The 14,737-nt window shown below is 44.0% G+C and overlaps 1 protein-coding gene across 1 annotated transcript; it reads right to left on the bottom strand.

Moving 5' to 3' along the window:
- Positions 1–343: 343 nt before the first annotated feature.
- Positions 344–14,425, bottom strand: lyplal1 (lysophospholipase like 1). Its single transcript, XM_056263107.1, has 5 exons — positions 14,328–14,425; positions 12,684–12,783; positions 9,000–9,169; positions 895–1,010; positions 344–815 (listed from the first exon to the last, which is right to left on the bottom strand). Exons 1-5 carry the CDS (start codon positions 14,413–14,415, stop codon positions 594–596), a joined length of 696 nt encoding a protein of 231 aa, XP_056119082.1. The 5' UTR covers positions 14,416–14,425; the 3' UTR covers positions 344–593.
- Positions 14,426–14,737: the final 312 nt, after the last annotated feature.

The raw sequence follows: 14,737 nt of genomic DNA, 5'->3' as shown, positions 1-14,737 counted from the left end.
TTTTTAATTAATACTTTTATTCAGCAACGATGCATTAAATTGATTAAAAGTGAAAGTAGACATTTATATTGTTAAAAAAGATTTCTATTTTAAAAAAAATGCTGTTCTTTAGAACTTTCTATCCATCAAAGAATCCTGAAAAATAAAATACATTTGTTTCCAAAAAAATATGAAGCAGCAGCCTAACTGTTTTTAACATTGATGATAATAAGAAATGTTTCTTGAGAAGCAAATCATCATATTAGAATGATTTCTGAAGGATCATGTGTCACATCACGAAGACTGGAGGAATGATGCTGGAGATTCAGTTATTTTAAATTGTTATAATTTTTCACATTATTACTGTTTTTACTGTATTTTTAATTAAATAAATGCAGCCTTGGTGACCAGAAGATAATTCTTTCAAAAACATTTAATAATCTTACCGACCCCAAACTTTTGAACAGTAGTGTATGCTGCACGCTTGCTTGGTTTTCCTTTACTGTTTGACTCAAGTTTTATATTTAAATAAAAAAAAAAATAAAAAAAATGGCGATGATTATTCTAGGTTGTATATGGCCAAGGAGTGTTCTTTGTCCAGCATTAAGGATGCTCTAAAGGGAAAGTTTCTTAAGGATCCAGGACCGTAGTAACTCCAGTTCTTGTCGACACAACTGATGGTTGAGGTCTGGGAAGGAATGGAAAGACGTGTTGAGGCCAGCTTTCTCCAACAGTGAGTTTGTCTCCTTGCCCCAGCTATGGAAAACCAGCTCATCCGCTGTGCCGTGACACTGGAGGAGCTCAGGTAGGGGGCGCTGTGTTGCATTTTCTACTGCCTGTGCATAAAGTAATATAGATTATTTCTGGTGTTTGACATCATGATATGCAACATGCATTCTGAAGAATATTTACTACCTGATATACAACCGAGTCTTTGTTAAGAAAGCTGGACAGAGCGAAGATGCCAGCAACATCCGGCTGGTACCTGGAACCCAGATGTAGTGCCATGGCACCACCCATAGAGAAGCCACCTTGTGTCAAACAGAGACATTAGTCTCAATCACACTGATTTTGAGACATAATCATTTTTAGAAAGTGTCCCCTGGTGAAACAGAAGTCCTTAATTGCATTGAATGTGTAATGTACACTTGAAGTTCTACTTAAAAGTTTGTTTGTTTTAGAAAAACTGTACTTGCAGATAACTGTACAATTTCATGACTTTAAAGTGTTAGTTCACCCAAAAATAAAAAATGATCCCGTAATTTACTCATCCTCAAGCCATCCTAGGTGAATATGACTCTTCTTTCAGACGGTCACGAATTAGAAGTCTAAAACTAGAATTTTTAAAGTAAAATGTCGGAGGAGCTTGAGTTTGTTGTCCAGCTCTATTTGTTTGAACCGCGAGAGGCTGATAAGAACTGATAAGTATGTAAATGTGTACCTTGAAATGCAATGCAAGTCGCTTTGGATAAAAGCGTCTGCCAAATGCATAAATGTAAATGTAAATGAGAGGCGTCTACTCTCACCTGAGCTTACGCTACTCCTACATCAAGCGTCGGGTCAGAGGTCACTCTTCCACCGGAACTAGGCTCACATAGAAGCCAGTGATTATAGTTCAGAAGGCCTTTATTAACCCCTGGAACCACATGGATTATTTTTATTTTTATGATGGATGGATGAGGTTTTTTGGGCTTCAAAATCTAAGATACCATTCACTCACATTATAAAGCTTGGAAGAGCCAGGATATTTATAAATATAACTCAGATTGTGTTTGGCTGAAAGAAGAAAGTCATATACCCCTAGGATGGCTTGAGGATGAGTAAATTATGGGATAATTGTTGAGTGAACTAACCCTTTTAGTACACTTTTACACTGCACTTTGTAATAATGCCAAATTGTAAGGCTATTTAAAATCATTGTCATAATAAACTTTTGTCATGCTTTAACGTACACTTGTTTTGATGTGTTGACTAACATACTAAAGCACATGTAAAATACTTGATTATAATTTTAACTGTAATGTGATATTACATTCGAAGTTAATATATTTTAAATTACAAACGTGTAATTACAAATACATTTAAATACATGACACAAGTTTCAAAAGAAATTACATTAAAATAAATTTTAGTTTACTATAAATGCTTGTCAGTACATTCAGCAGATCACTTTAACCATATTTTAAAGACAATAGAAATGTTTATGAAATTACATTTGTACTTGAGTGGATGAAAAAAGCACTCTAAAGTTCAGGTAATTGCATGTAATATAAATTTAAACTAAAATACATTTTTATTTATTTGCAATTAGGTGTCCAAAAACATTGCAAAAGAATACACACTCAAAGGGATACTTCAGGATTTAGGCATTAAGCTTTGTATTAGTAGGAAACCTGTAGTATTTTCGAATTACCGTGCTTTCCACCCTCATATCCCCCTGAGACGAGAGATTTATGTATTTTTTGTCTGGAAAAATCCTCAGATGATGTAAAAATCGTCATTTTGCGTCATCGGAGGATTTTTTGTCCAGAGGCTAAAGACTACAGTCAGTAGTAGGAGCTGTCCCGCATGTTCTCAACCCGCCCATAGAGGCTGGATCTCACTCACAGAACGGACACATAGTGTCAGCCATCTTTTTTTGGAAGCTAAGCTAGCAGGCTCTTATTCTGTGGAGAAAGCTGAGTAGTAGGGGTCACCATCCTCTTTTTCCCGGACATGTCCGGCCGTCGATGTCTGGGATTCAGCTTTTGCTTTCTGCAGTCGCCATTCATTGTTTACATGCACACCTTTTGTTTCAATCTAACTGAATTCATTCCGATTGGTGAATCTGAATGTAGTGTTTACATGAACGCTAAACAAGTGATCGGTTGATGTGCGTTTTAACATTGCTAAGAAAAATTCCCGCTCCTCCGTGAGAGATACGAGAGCGGTGCGTCTCACAGGTGTCGCTCACCGGTAATCCCGCCACCGGCCTCGCGCCGTTCTCCCGCGGCCCTCACTCGTCCTGCTCGCCGCAGTAAACATGACTCGTGTCGTTCTCCCACGGCCCTCACTCGTCCTGCTCGCCACAGTAAACATGACTCGTGTCGTTCTCCCGCGGCCCTCACTCGTCCTGCTCGCCACAGTAAACATGACTCGTGTCGTCCTCCCGCGGCCCTCACTCGTCCTGCTCGCCACAGTAAACATGACTCGTGTCGTTCTCCCGCGGCCCTCACTCGTCCTGCTCGCCACAGTAAACATGACTCGCGTCGTTCTCCCGCGGCCCTCACTCGTCCTGCTCGCCACAGTAAACATGACTCGTGTCGTTCTCCCGCGGCCCTCACTCGTCCTGCTCGCCGCAGTAAACATGACTCGTGTCGTTCTCCCACGGCCCTCACTCGTCCTGCTCGCCACAGTAAACATGACTCGTGTCGTCCTCCCGCGGCCCTCACTCGTCCTGCACAGTAAACATGACTCGCGCCGTTCTCCCGCGGCCCTCACTCGTCCTGCTCGCCACAGTAAACATGACTCGTGTCGTTCTCCCGCGGCCCTCACTCGTCCTGCTCGCCACAGTAAACATGACTCGTGCCGTTCTCCCGCGGCCCTCACTCGTCCTGCTCGCCACAGTCAACATGACTCGTGTCGTTCTCCGGCGGCCCTCACTCGTCCTGCTCGCCACAGTAAACATGACTCGCGCCGTTCTCCCGCGGCCCTCACTCGTCCTGCTCGCCACAGTAAACATGACTCGTGCCGTTCTCCCGCGGCCCTCACTCGTCCTGCACAGTAAACATGACTCGCGCCGTTCTCCCGCGGCCCTCACTCGTCCTGCTCGCCACAGTAAACATGACTCGTGTCGTTCTCCCGCGGCCCTCACTCGTCCTGCTCGCCACAGTAAACATGACTCGTGCCGTTCTCCCGCGGCCCTCACTCGTCCTGCTCGCCACAGTAAACATGACTCGTGTCGTTCTCCCGCGGCCCTCACTCGTCCTGCTCGCCGCAGTAAACATGACTCGTGTCGTTCTCCTGCGGCCCTCACTCGTCCTGCTCGCCACAGTAAACATGACTCGTGTCGTTCTCCCGCGGCCCTCACTCGTCCTGCTCGCCACAGTAAACATGACTCGTGCCGTTCTCCCGCGGCCCTCACTCGTCCTGCACAGTAAACATGACTCGCGCCGTTCTCCCGCGGCCCTCACTCGTCCTGCTCGCCACAGTAAACATGACTCGTGTCGTTCTCCCGCGGCCCTCACTCGTCCTGCTCGCCACAGTAAACATGACTCGTGCCGTTCTCCCGCGGCCCTCACTCGTCCTGCTCGCCACAGTAAACATGACTCGTGTCGTTCTCCCGCGGCCCTCACTCGTCCTGCTCGCCGCAGTAAACATGACTCGTGTCGTTCTCCCGCGGCCCTCACTCGTCCTGCTCGCCACAGTAAACATGACTCGTGTCGTTCTCCCGCGGCCCTCACTCGTCCTGCTCGCCACAGTAAACATGACTCGTGTCGTTCTCCCGCGGCCCTCACTCGTCCTGCTCGCCACAGTAAACATGACTCGTGTTGTTCTCCCGCGGCCCTCACTCGTCCTGCTCGCCACAGTAAACATGACTCGTGCCGTTCTCCCGCGGCCCTCACTCGTCCTGCTCGCCACAGTAAACATGACTCGTGTCGTTCTCCTGCGGCCCTCACTCGTCCTGCTCGCCACAGTAAACATGACTCGTGTCGTTCTCCCGCGGCCCTCACTCGTCCTGCTCGCCACAGTAAACATGACTCGTGTCGTTCTCCCGCGGCCCTCACTCGTCCTGCTCGCCACAGTAAACATGACTCGCGCCGTTCTCCCGCGGCCCTCACTCGTCCTGCTCGCCACAGTAAACATGACTCGTGTCGTTCTCCCGCGGCCCTCACTCGTCCTGCTCGCCACAGTAAACATGACTCGCGCCGTTCTCCCGCGGCCCTCACTCGTCCTGCTCGCCACAGTAAACATGACTCGTGCCGTTCTCCCGCGGCCCTCACTCGTCCTGCACAGTAAACATGACTCGCGCCGTTCTCCCGCGGCCCTCACTCGTCCTGCTCGCCACAGTAAACATGACTCGTGTCGTTCTCCCGCGGCCCTCACTCGTCCTGCTCGCCACAGTAAACATGACTCGTGCCGTTCTCCCGCGGCCCTCACTCGTCCTGCTCGCCACAGTAAACATGACTCGTGTCGTTCTCCCGCGGCCCTCACTCGTCCTGCTCGCCGCAGTAAACATGACTCGTGTCGTTCTCCTGCGGCCCTCACTCGTCCTGCTCGCCACAGTAAACATGACTCGTGTCGTTCTCCCGCGGCCCTCACTCGTCCTGCTCGCCACAGTAAACATGACTCGTGTCGTTCTCCCGCGGCCCTCACTCGTCCTGCTCGCCACAGTAAACATGACTCGCGCCGTTCTCCCGCGGCCCTCACTCGTCCTGCTCGCCACAGTAAACATGACTCGTGTCGTTCTCCCGCGGCCCTCACTCGTCCTGCTCGCCACAGTAAACATGACTCGTGTCGTTCTCCCGCGGCCCTCACTCGTCCTGCTCGCCACAGTAAACATGACTCGTGTCGTTCTCCCGCGGCCCTCACTCGTCCTGCTCGCCACAGTAAACATGACTCGTGTCGTTCTCCCGCGGCCCTCACTCGTCCTGCTCGCCACAGTAAACATGACTCGTGTCGTTCTCCCGCGGCCCTCACTCGTCCTGCTCGCCACAGTAAACATGACTCGTGTCGTCCTCCCGCGGCCCTCACTCGTCCTGCTCGCCACAGTAAACATGACTCGTGTCGTTCTCCCGCGGCCCTCACTCGTCCTGCTCGCCACAGTAAACATGACTCGCGCCGTTCTCCCGCGGCCCTCACTCGTCCTGCTCGCCACAGTAAACATGACTCGTGTCGTTCTCCCGCGGCCCTCACTCGTCCTGCTCGCCACAGTAAACATGACTCGTGTCGTTCTCCCGCGGCCCTCACTCGTCCTACTCGCCGCAGTAAACATGACTCGTGTCGTTCTCCCGCGGCCCTCACTCGTCCTGCTCGCCACAGTAAACATGACTCGTGTCGTTCTCCCGCGGCCCTCACTCGTCCTGCTCGCCACAGTAAACATGACTCGTGTCGTTCTCCCGCGGCCCTCACTCGTCCTGCTCGCCACAGTAAACATGACTCGTGTCGTCCTCCCGCGGCCCTCACTCGTCCTGCTCGCCACAGTAAACATGACTCGTGTCGTCCTCCCGCGGCCCTCACTCGTCCTGCTCGCCACAGTAAACATGACTCGCGCCGTTCTCCCGCGGCCCTCACTCGTCCTGCTCGCCACAGTAAACATGACTCGTGTCGTCCTCCCGCGGCCCTCACTCGTCCTGCTCGCCACAGTAAACATGACTCGTGTCGTCCTCCCGCGGCCCTCACTCGTCCTACTCGCCGCAGTAAACATGACTCGTGTCGTTCTCCCGCGGCCCTCACTCGTCCTGCTCGCCACAGTAAACATGACTCGTGTCGTTCTCCCGCGGCCCTCACTCGTCCTGCTCGCCACAGTAAACATGACTCGTGTCGTTCTCCCGCGGCCCTCACTCGTCCTGCTCGCCACAGTAAACATGACTCGTGTCGTTCTCCCGCGGCCCTCACTCGTCCTGCTCGCCACAGTAAACATGACTCGTGTCGTTCTCCCGCGGCCCTCACTCGTCCTGCTCGCCACAGTAAACATGACTCGTGTCGTCCTCCCGCGGCCCTCACTCGTCCTGCTCGCCACAGTAAACATGACTCGCGCCGTTCTCCCGCGGCCCTCACTCGTCCTGCTCGCCACAGTAAACATGATGAATGGCGACTGTAGAACGCAAAAGCCGAATCCCGGACATTTTGGGCGATCTCGAAACACATTTTCGGGCAGACTCATCACGGAGACTCACTAGTAGCCTAGACTTGTTGTTTAACGACTGCGCTCTGTTACCGGTAGGCGTGGCCTCCTAGGGCAGCGAAGCAAGTGCATTCTGGGAGTTGCTGTCTTTCATCCACATAAGCCAAAAATAAATTTTCTGGCTTTTCTCAGTCTAGAAAGCTCCAAATTAATTTCACATTTCTTCTAAATAAATGACCATTTTAAATACACATTCATCTTTCCAGAGGTGAAGTATCCCTTCAAACATATTCTTTCAAAGTATATTATTTCCATAATAAGTACTCACAGTAAAATATGCTAAAGTGTACTTTTTTTCAGAAGGAACTATTTACCTTGTCTCATATAACAGAGCCAGGGTCTCAAAATGAAAGACTATGGAAATGTGAAACCCTAACATTTCATGATTATGGAACTAAACTTCTTAGATGGGAAAGGAATCACTGTAATTGTAAATGTATCATTTTGTGTTCACATTTAGCTAGTTTTCAATGAAAGGCATGCAACAAGTGACAAATCGCAGGTGGTTTTGCTAGTAGCGTGCAGGCATGGTTTGTAAACCTTTTCCGTGTAGAGACATCTTCTCTCATTTGGCAGTGGCAGACACATCGGTCTTGATGAGTCATTGATTTATCAAACTACAAATTTGATATATGTGTTAAATTATATTTTTGCAACCCACTCGTGTCAGGGTCTGTCCTTAATTGCATTATACAGGCATGCATACACTATTTATTGTCAATAATGGCATTATTGTTGCACATTGTAAACAGTCTATAACAGAAGTTTTATGTCTGAGTGAACTGTTCCTTTAGTTATGAAACCCTTCTCACTCTGGAGCGTCATGACGGCATTAATAAGTGTATGTAATTTAAAGTGGTCTACAGTAGCCCAAGATCTGCAGTCCAGCCAAGCTAAAAAACAGTAAGTCGTGAATTAAATATTTAAAAAGAAAGAAAAGAAAGCTAGCCTTGAGTTCCACATCATCAAAACTCAATTTTTCTTCTTTCATGCCTGTGCTTAATCTTACACATCTGGGCAAATCTGGGCACTACATCTGGGAAAGTGAACATGTACTACCCATCAGTCTGTCAGAGCAGATGGAGGAGTCATGTTGAGACAGAGGATAGATGGAGTTCACATGTTCTTTAAACCTCTCGTAGAGATGATGTGACCGCGTATCTCTCCAGGACTAATTAACAGGTCTACTACTTTCCCCTTTATGCACTCCTCATCTAATCAAAGAGACAGAAACTTGAGAAATCCACATACTGTAGTTGTTTGGCTAAAAATAATCTGTGCATGCATGTTTGACTTGGGCTTTTCCCATTAACTACGACACCTAAAAGATTGAAAAACACAATCCATATATGAAACCGTTTTCCATGGAAAGTTCTGGCGCTTGTCAGTCCGTCAGCCTGGGAAGTGGACTCAGCGTACAGACCACTTCGTTTCTCCAGCGTGCAGAGTGACTCCAATGAGTATTTATAGTTAATGACAAAATGTTATGATTTAGGAAGATAATATTTCAGCAGTCTCACAGGAACATGTGTTTTTTGAATCAGTTTCTTTGGAACTGAGTTCAGGGGCTTTTCTGTCCTTCCACACAAGCCTTTTCACACAAAGACTTTTTTTGTTGTTGTTGCGCTTTTCACATTTTATTCGCAACTATTTTAAGGTATTTATGTGTTATTGGCTTGTCGGTTAACCCTTCCTTAACTGTTGCCATTGGGTTTAACTCCCTGAGCAAAACGTAACTTCCTTTATTGCCTATCCAGCCTGGGTTCTGCTAAAATCTCTTTTTACTGAATGATTTTCTGCCACTTTTATCTCATTGTGATATATTTGTGGACCCCATAACCCAAATATTTTGAGATAAAGCTTAGCAGGAACCTGAGATTCATCCAGAAATTCTTTTTGGCCCATTCTGGCAACAAATGAAAGGAATAAGAAACTTGATAAGTTTCATTCTTCATTTTACAAAACGAGGGAGAGACTTATGAGCAGTGGTCTGAGACTCTGCTTAATTTGGAACAAGTGGAGTGTGAGAGTGTGTAAGACAGAGAAAGCAATAAGGCAGGGAGAGATAGATGGATGGGGAGAAGAGAGAGAGAGTTGTGGAGAGGACACGGGAGAGATAAGCCAGTAGCCATACCAATAACCATCCTGTGTTTAGGTATCCCGGCTCGGATCTCATCTTGGACAATGGCGCTTAAATGATCACACATGGAATCTATAGACTCCAAGTGTTCCGGGCAATCCTGGGAAATCTTGTGACGATCAAACCACACATGAGACAGAGCCCCTCGCATGGGTGTGTACGGCCTAAAAACAATCAATTACAGCAGTAAAACAGACAAAGTAATAATTCTAATAAAACAATGCTAGAGAAGTTCATTATGTTAATTACTGCATTCACACAGTTGTGGAAAATGCTTTGTAAAATGTTTGGAATTAACTGAATTTCAGCTTTAACAGGTCAAAAGATGTAATCTTATCTTCATTTAACTCTTTCCCCGCAATTGACGAGATTTTCCGTCATTTATGACAGCGCTTCCCCACCATTGACGAGTTTTCCCGGCAATTCCTGTGTTCACTGTTATACGGTAGGGGGCGCTATTACAAATCTTCTGAATGCGAAAACCAGGGCAATTTTAGGAGGGCTTTATCCCCCCCGAAATTTCCACCCAGCCCCCGTAAATATCTGCGATTAACTCCGTACATTAATTCGTGACCGCCTCAGTGCCCTTGAAAACGGTGGCAGGCTCCTCCCCGTATTTTAGTCAGCGTTTTTCAGTGTGTTCCTCAATCCGTAGCGGCACAGCGCCAGCGTCAGAAGCAGAGCATGACGTGTGTGCATTTATTGATAGATTGTTATGATATCTGCATCTGTGTAGTTCTTTGTCATAAACGCAGTTTACATAATATGATGCAGGAGCAATCCATCCACTGTAAAATTCTATGAAATTCCTTTCATCTAAATGGAATTAGACTTTGTGACTTTTCCTACTCTTGCTACACTTCATACTTAAGTGCAATAAAATTGCAGAAATTTGTTATAATACTAATTTAATAATAAATCCAAAAGCAAAACACGCGAAAAGACCTGTAAAAGAGAGTGGAAATGCCAAATGAGCTAATGAGTGTTCCTCTGCAGCCATCTACTGGTTATAGTGGTAAGTTCATGTCGTTTTCATGTTAAAGGGTTAGTTCACCCAAAAATGAAAATGATGTCATTAATGACTCTCCCTCATGTCGTCCCAAGCCCGTAAGACCTCCGTTCATCTTCAGAACACAGTTTAAGATATTTTAGATTTAGTCCGAGAGCTTTCTGTCCCTCCATTGTAAATGTATGTACGGTATACTGTCCTTGTCCAGAAAGGAAATAAAGACATCATCAAAGTAGTCCATGTGACATCAGTGGGTTAGTTAGAGTGTGTTGAAGCATCGAAAATACATTTTGGTCCAAAAATAACAAAAACTAGGACTTTATTCAGCATTGTATTGTCTTCCGGTTCTGTTGTGGATCCGCGTTCAGTGCCGCTGCTGACGTAAGACGCTGCTGACGTGTGTCTGGTGCGTCCGTGTATTCGGGTTCAAATGGCTGGGCAAAAAAAATGCAAGTCTTCCTCTGTGTGGAAATCCTTAGACATGTTTGCGAAGATTGTTTTGTTTCCAGCGTGCGTCTCCCTCAGACTGTAAACGAAGCACGGGCGCACCAGACACACGTCAGCAGCGTCTTACGTCACACACACACACACACACCAGACACACGTCAGCAGCGTCTTACGTCAGCAGCGGCACTGAACGCGGATCCACAACAGAACCGGAATACACACACACACACACCAAACACACGTCAGCAGCGTCTTACGTCAGCAGCGGCACTGAACGCGGATCCACAACAGAACCGCAAGACACACACACACACACACACACACACACACACACACACACACACACACACACACACACACCAGACACACGTCAGCAGCGTCTTACGTCAGCGGCGGCACTGAACGCGGATCCACAACAGAACCGGAATACACACATACACACACCAAACACACGTCAGCAGCGTCTTACGTCAGCAGCGGCACTGAACGCGGATCCACAACAGAACCGCAAGACACACACACACACACACACACACACACACACACACACACACACACACACACACACACACCAGACACACGTCAGCAGCGTCTTACGTCAGCGGCGGCACTGAACGCGGATCCACAACAGAACCAGAATACACACACACACACACACACCAGACACACGTCAGCAGCGTCTTACATCAGCAGCGGCACTGAACGCGGATCCACAACAGAACCGCAAGACAATACAATGCTGAATAAAGTCGTAGTTTTTGTTATTTTTGGACCAAAATGTATTTTCGATGCTTCAACACATTCTAACTAACCCACTGATGTCACATGGACTACTTTGATGATGTCTTTATCTCCTTTCTGGACAAGGACAGTATACCGTACATACATTTACAATGGAGGGACAGAAAACTCTCGGACTAAATCTAAAATATCTTAAACTGTGTTCTGAAGATGAACGGAGGTCTTACGGGCTTGGGACGACATGAGGGAGAGTCATTAATGACATCATTTTCATTTTTGGGTGAACTAACCCTTTAACAGTGTGTTTGTTTTCCACCAGATGACAGAAATCCTCCACGAAAGTTCAAAGTTAATTGTACAGCACAAACGTAATTTAAAAAAATAATAGTGTTTAAAACATTACATTACGATTAATCGCATCCAAAATAAAAGTTTGTGCTTACATATGTGTGTGTACTGTGTATAATTATTTTGCATATATAAATAAACACACATGCATGTATATATTTAAGAATTTTTTTTATTTATATATAAAATATTTCTATTTATATATAATATAAATTGTGTAAATATACAGTATACATGTAAATATTTCTTAAATATATACATGCATATGTGTGTATTTATATTTTATATATACAAAATAATTATACACAGTACACACTCATTTATTATGTAAACACAAACTTTTATTTAATCGTGATTAATCGTTGCCCAGCACTAAAAAAAAATATATATACTGCATATATAAAATAATTTTCCCACAAATTGACAATATAGACAATTAAATTATTACAATTTTGTCTATATTCTTAATGAATATGCTGGATATTTTAAAATTATTAGAAATAATTTTAATGTTCAGGGATTGACTTGATAAATAGTAGAACCTACTGTATTGTTCATGCCTAATCTAGTATACAAACAATGTATTAAATTATTATATAATTATATATTATTGTATAATATAATCATACCCTCATTGGGGGTTGAGCCCCCCTAATATTGACATCCTAGAATTGCCTGAGTCTTTGACAAAAACATGATTTTCTCAGCTTTTTGTATAAAAAATTAGTCCAAAAATGCTGGTGCTGGCTGACCACTTAAAATTAAAACACAGGCAGGGAAAGAGTTAAGTTATAAAATTGTTTCTATAAAGGTTTTTATTTAAGAAATAAAATATAGTGCATGCCCTCCCAAATATAAGTTTTACTTGTTTTCTTACAGATATCTAAATAGTTATTAATCAATTTTTCTTTCACTATCTATCTGTACCTAGTCCATATATATATATATATAATATATGCAGTATATATGATTTTTTTTAATAATATGGTAGTAAGTTTGTAAACAATGAATTCAGTTAATGCTGTTTATATAATAGTTTGAGTTCTTAGCTTAGTGGGCTTATTGTCCACTTGACAATAAGCTTGACACTTGACATAAAGAGTTGTATGAATTATAATGTTCAGGGTGTTTACCTGGATGGCGCTGTGGGATAAATCACCCGGATGTTTTCAAATGCCAGGTTTTGTCCCAAAACATCACAAACCCAGCTGAGCAAACCTGGCCCCGTGTCTCCTAATTGAAACGGAAGAAAGTTATTACGCAGCCACACTGGATTAAATTGTTCAATTGTGTCTAAACTAAACTTGCGTTTAAACATATTCAAATAGAACAAACACAATATTTGCATGAAAACATATCTACAAGAAAATATTAGTTGCATGTTGAATAAGTATATGGCTGTTAAGGTGTTCTGAGTTGCAATGCGTATTATAAGCTGCGTCCCAATTCAGAGGCTTCGTGGCCCAAGTCTAAAGAACCCACCCGAGTCTCTAGGTATGAAGTTCCCTTCAATGTAAATCTTAGTGTGTCGAGCACCTGTGTTCACGCACGCTATCAAATGCGTGAGACGGTGCGCCTAAGTTAAAAACTAAGTAACTTTATTTTTGCATCATTTATTGCAGTTGACACTCCTGAAACTTTGCAATGTCTATGTGGTTGATGGTCTTCTTAGCAGGATGAAAAAAACTATATTCTTAATGTAAATGTGTTATAAACAGAAAGCAAGCAGACAGCGCTACCATTACAAGCTGTCGTTACTTTATTGAACTCACAGAGGATCTTTTATTTATCGTGTTTACAATATTGGTTATAATTAGAGGATTCGTGAGACTGTGACAGAATGAAATTTTTTTTGGGGGATTCTGACCAAGTTAAAAGGTAGAGCTAATAATTAATAATAATAATAATAATGAAACCTTTGTAAAGCAACCCAGAGTATAAATAGGCACTATAAAAAGTATTAAAAAGGTGCAATGGAGTATAAAAAAAGACTATAAAAAGTTGTCTCAGACTGTCTCAGATCAGCCACACCTGAAATTACTTGTGAAAACAGTGCAGATTTTTCACTGGAAAGGACTTCTTTTAATCAGTTCTTGTTAAGTTTATTTGCTCAAGAATGTTTTTCTTCATGCATTTTGGCATTTTTTTCATACTCTGCGTATAAATGCATTTTTCCATTAAGAATAGGCAACAGCAAGACAAACTATTAATCCTTTTTTTCCATGTTCAGTGACACTTAGTTTAAATAGGACAACCATTAAAGGACCAGTAAGACTTAGCTAGATGTTTAACTGTAAATACGCAGTAAAACTACAACTATTGTCTTAAGTATGCCTAAATAAAGGTCTTATGATCCAAGTTTGTGTCCCTTTGCACTTTATGTGGTTTAAAATGCAGCCCTCCGAAGTCGAGTAGCCCTGATTTAGATTGATGCACACATGCTATGAGGGTGAACAGATTTTAAACGCTTTCAGTGTGTGGTCACATAGGCTACCTATATGCAAGAGAGAGATAGCCGTAGTTCATTCAATTATTGCGCTGTCTGCACTAATTCTTTTAATTGCTTGTCTTTGAACAAGTCAGACGAAGTTTCACATCAATCGGTGCGTTTCAACGACATTAGATACAGTTAAACCGCGTCTCTTGCGTTTCATTCAGCTGTCATGCGTGAACTGCGCTCAGTGCGCTATTCAGTTCCGGTTTGTAAAACTTCTCTTTTCAAAGGTGTGAGCACAATGCATCTGCGTGAGAAAGATTTTAATAACTCTTCAAATCACCTGAGCCATGAAGAAAGATAACAGAAGCAGTGTGTTTTCCAGTCTGACTCACAACACTCCTCTGTAGTTTAACTGCGGCCATATTCATCCCGTGTTATCTCGCGATATTACCAACGTCATCCACGTCACAGATCGCGTTCACCTTTACTGTATAACTCCTCACTTTATTAACAAAAACAAGACTTTGCCTAGATTTCTTCTCTTTTCAAAGGTGTGAGCACAATGCATCTGCATGAGAATGATTTTAATAACTCTTCTTTAGAGTTATTATTGCTCACACCTTTGAAAAGAGACGTCTTTATCATCTCTGAGATTTCCCTTATATTATAAAATCTCTTAAACTTACTGATAACAACAAGAACAACAAGTTTCTAAAGAATTATGATCATATTTTTCTTACTGGTTCAGGT

This window comes from Rhinichthys klamathensis, unplaced genomic scaffold, assembly GCF_029890125.1.
Source record: "Rhinichthys klamathensis goyatoka isolate OS25496 unplaced genomic scaffold, OSU_Roscu_1.1 h1tg000198l_1, whole genome shotgun sequence".
NCBI lineage: Eukaryota > Metazoa > Chordata > Actinopteri > Cypriniformes > Leuciscidae > Rhinichthys > Rhinichthys klamathensis.
This window is presented reverse-complemented; position numbering and strand designations above follow the sequence as displayed.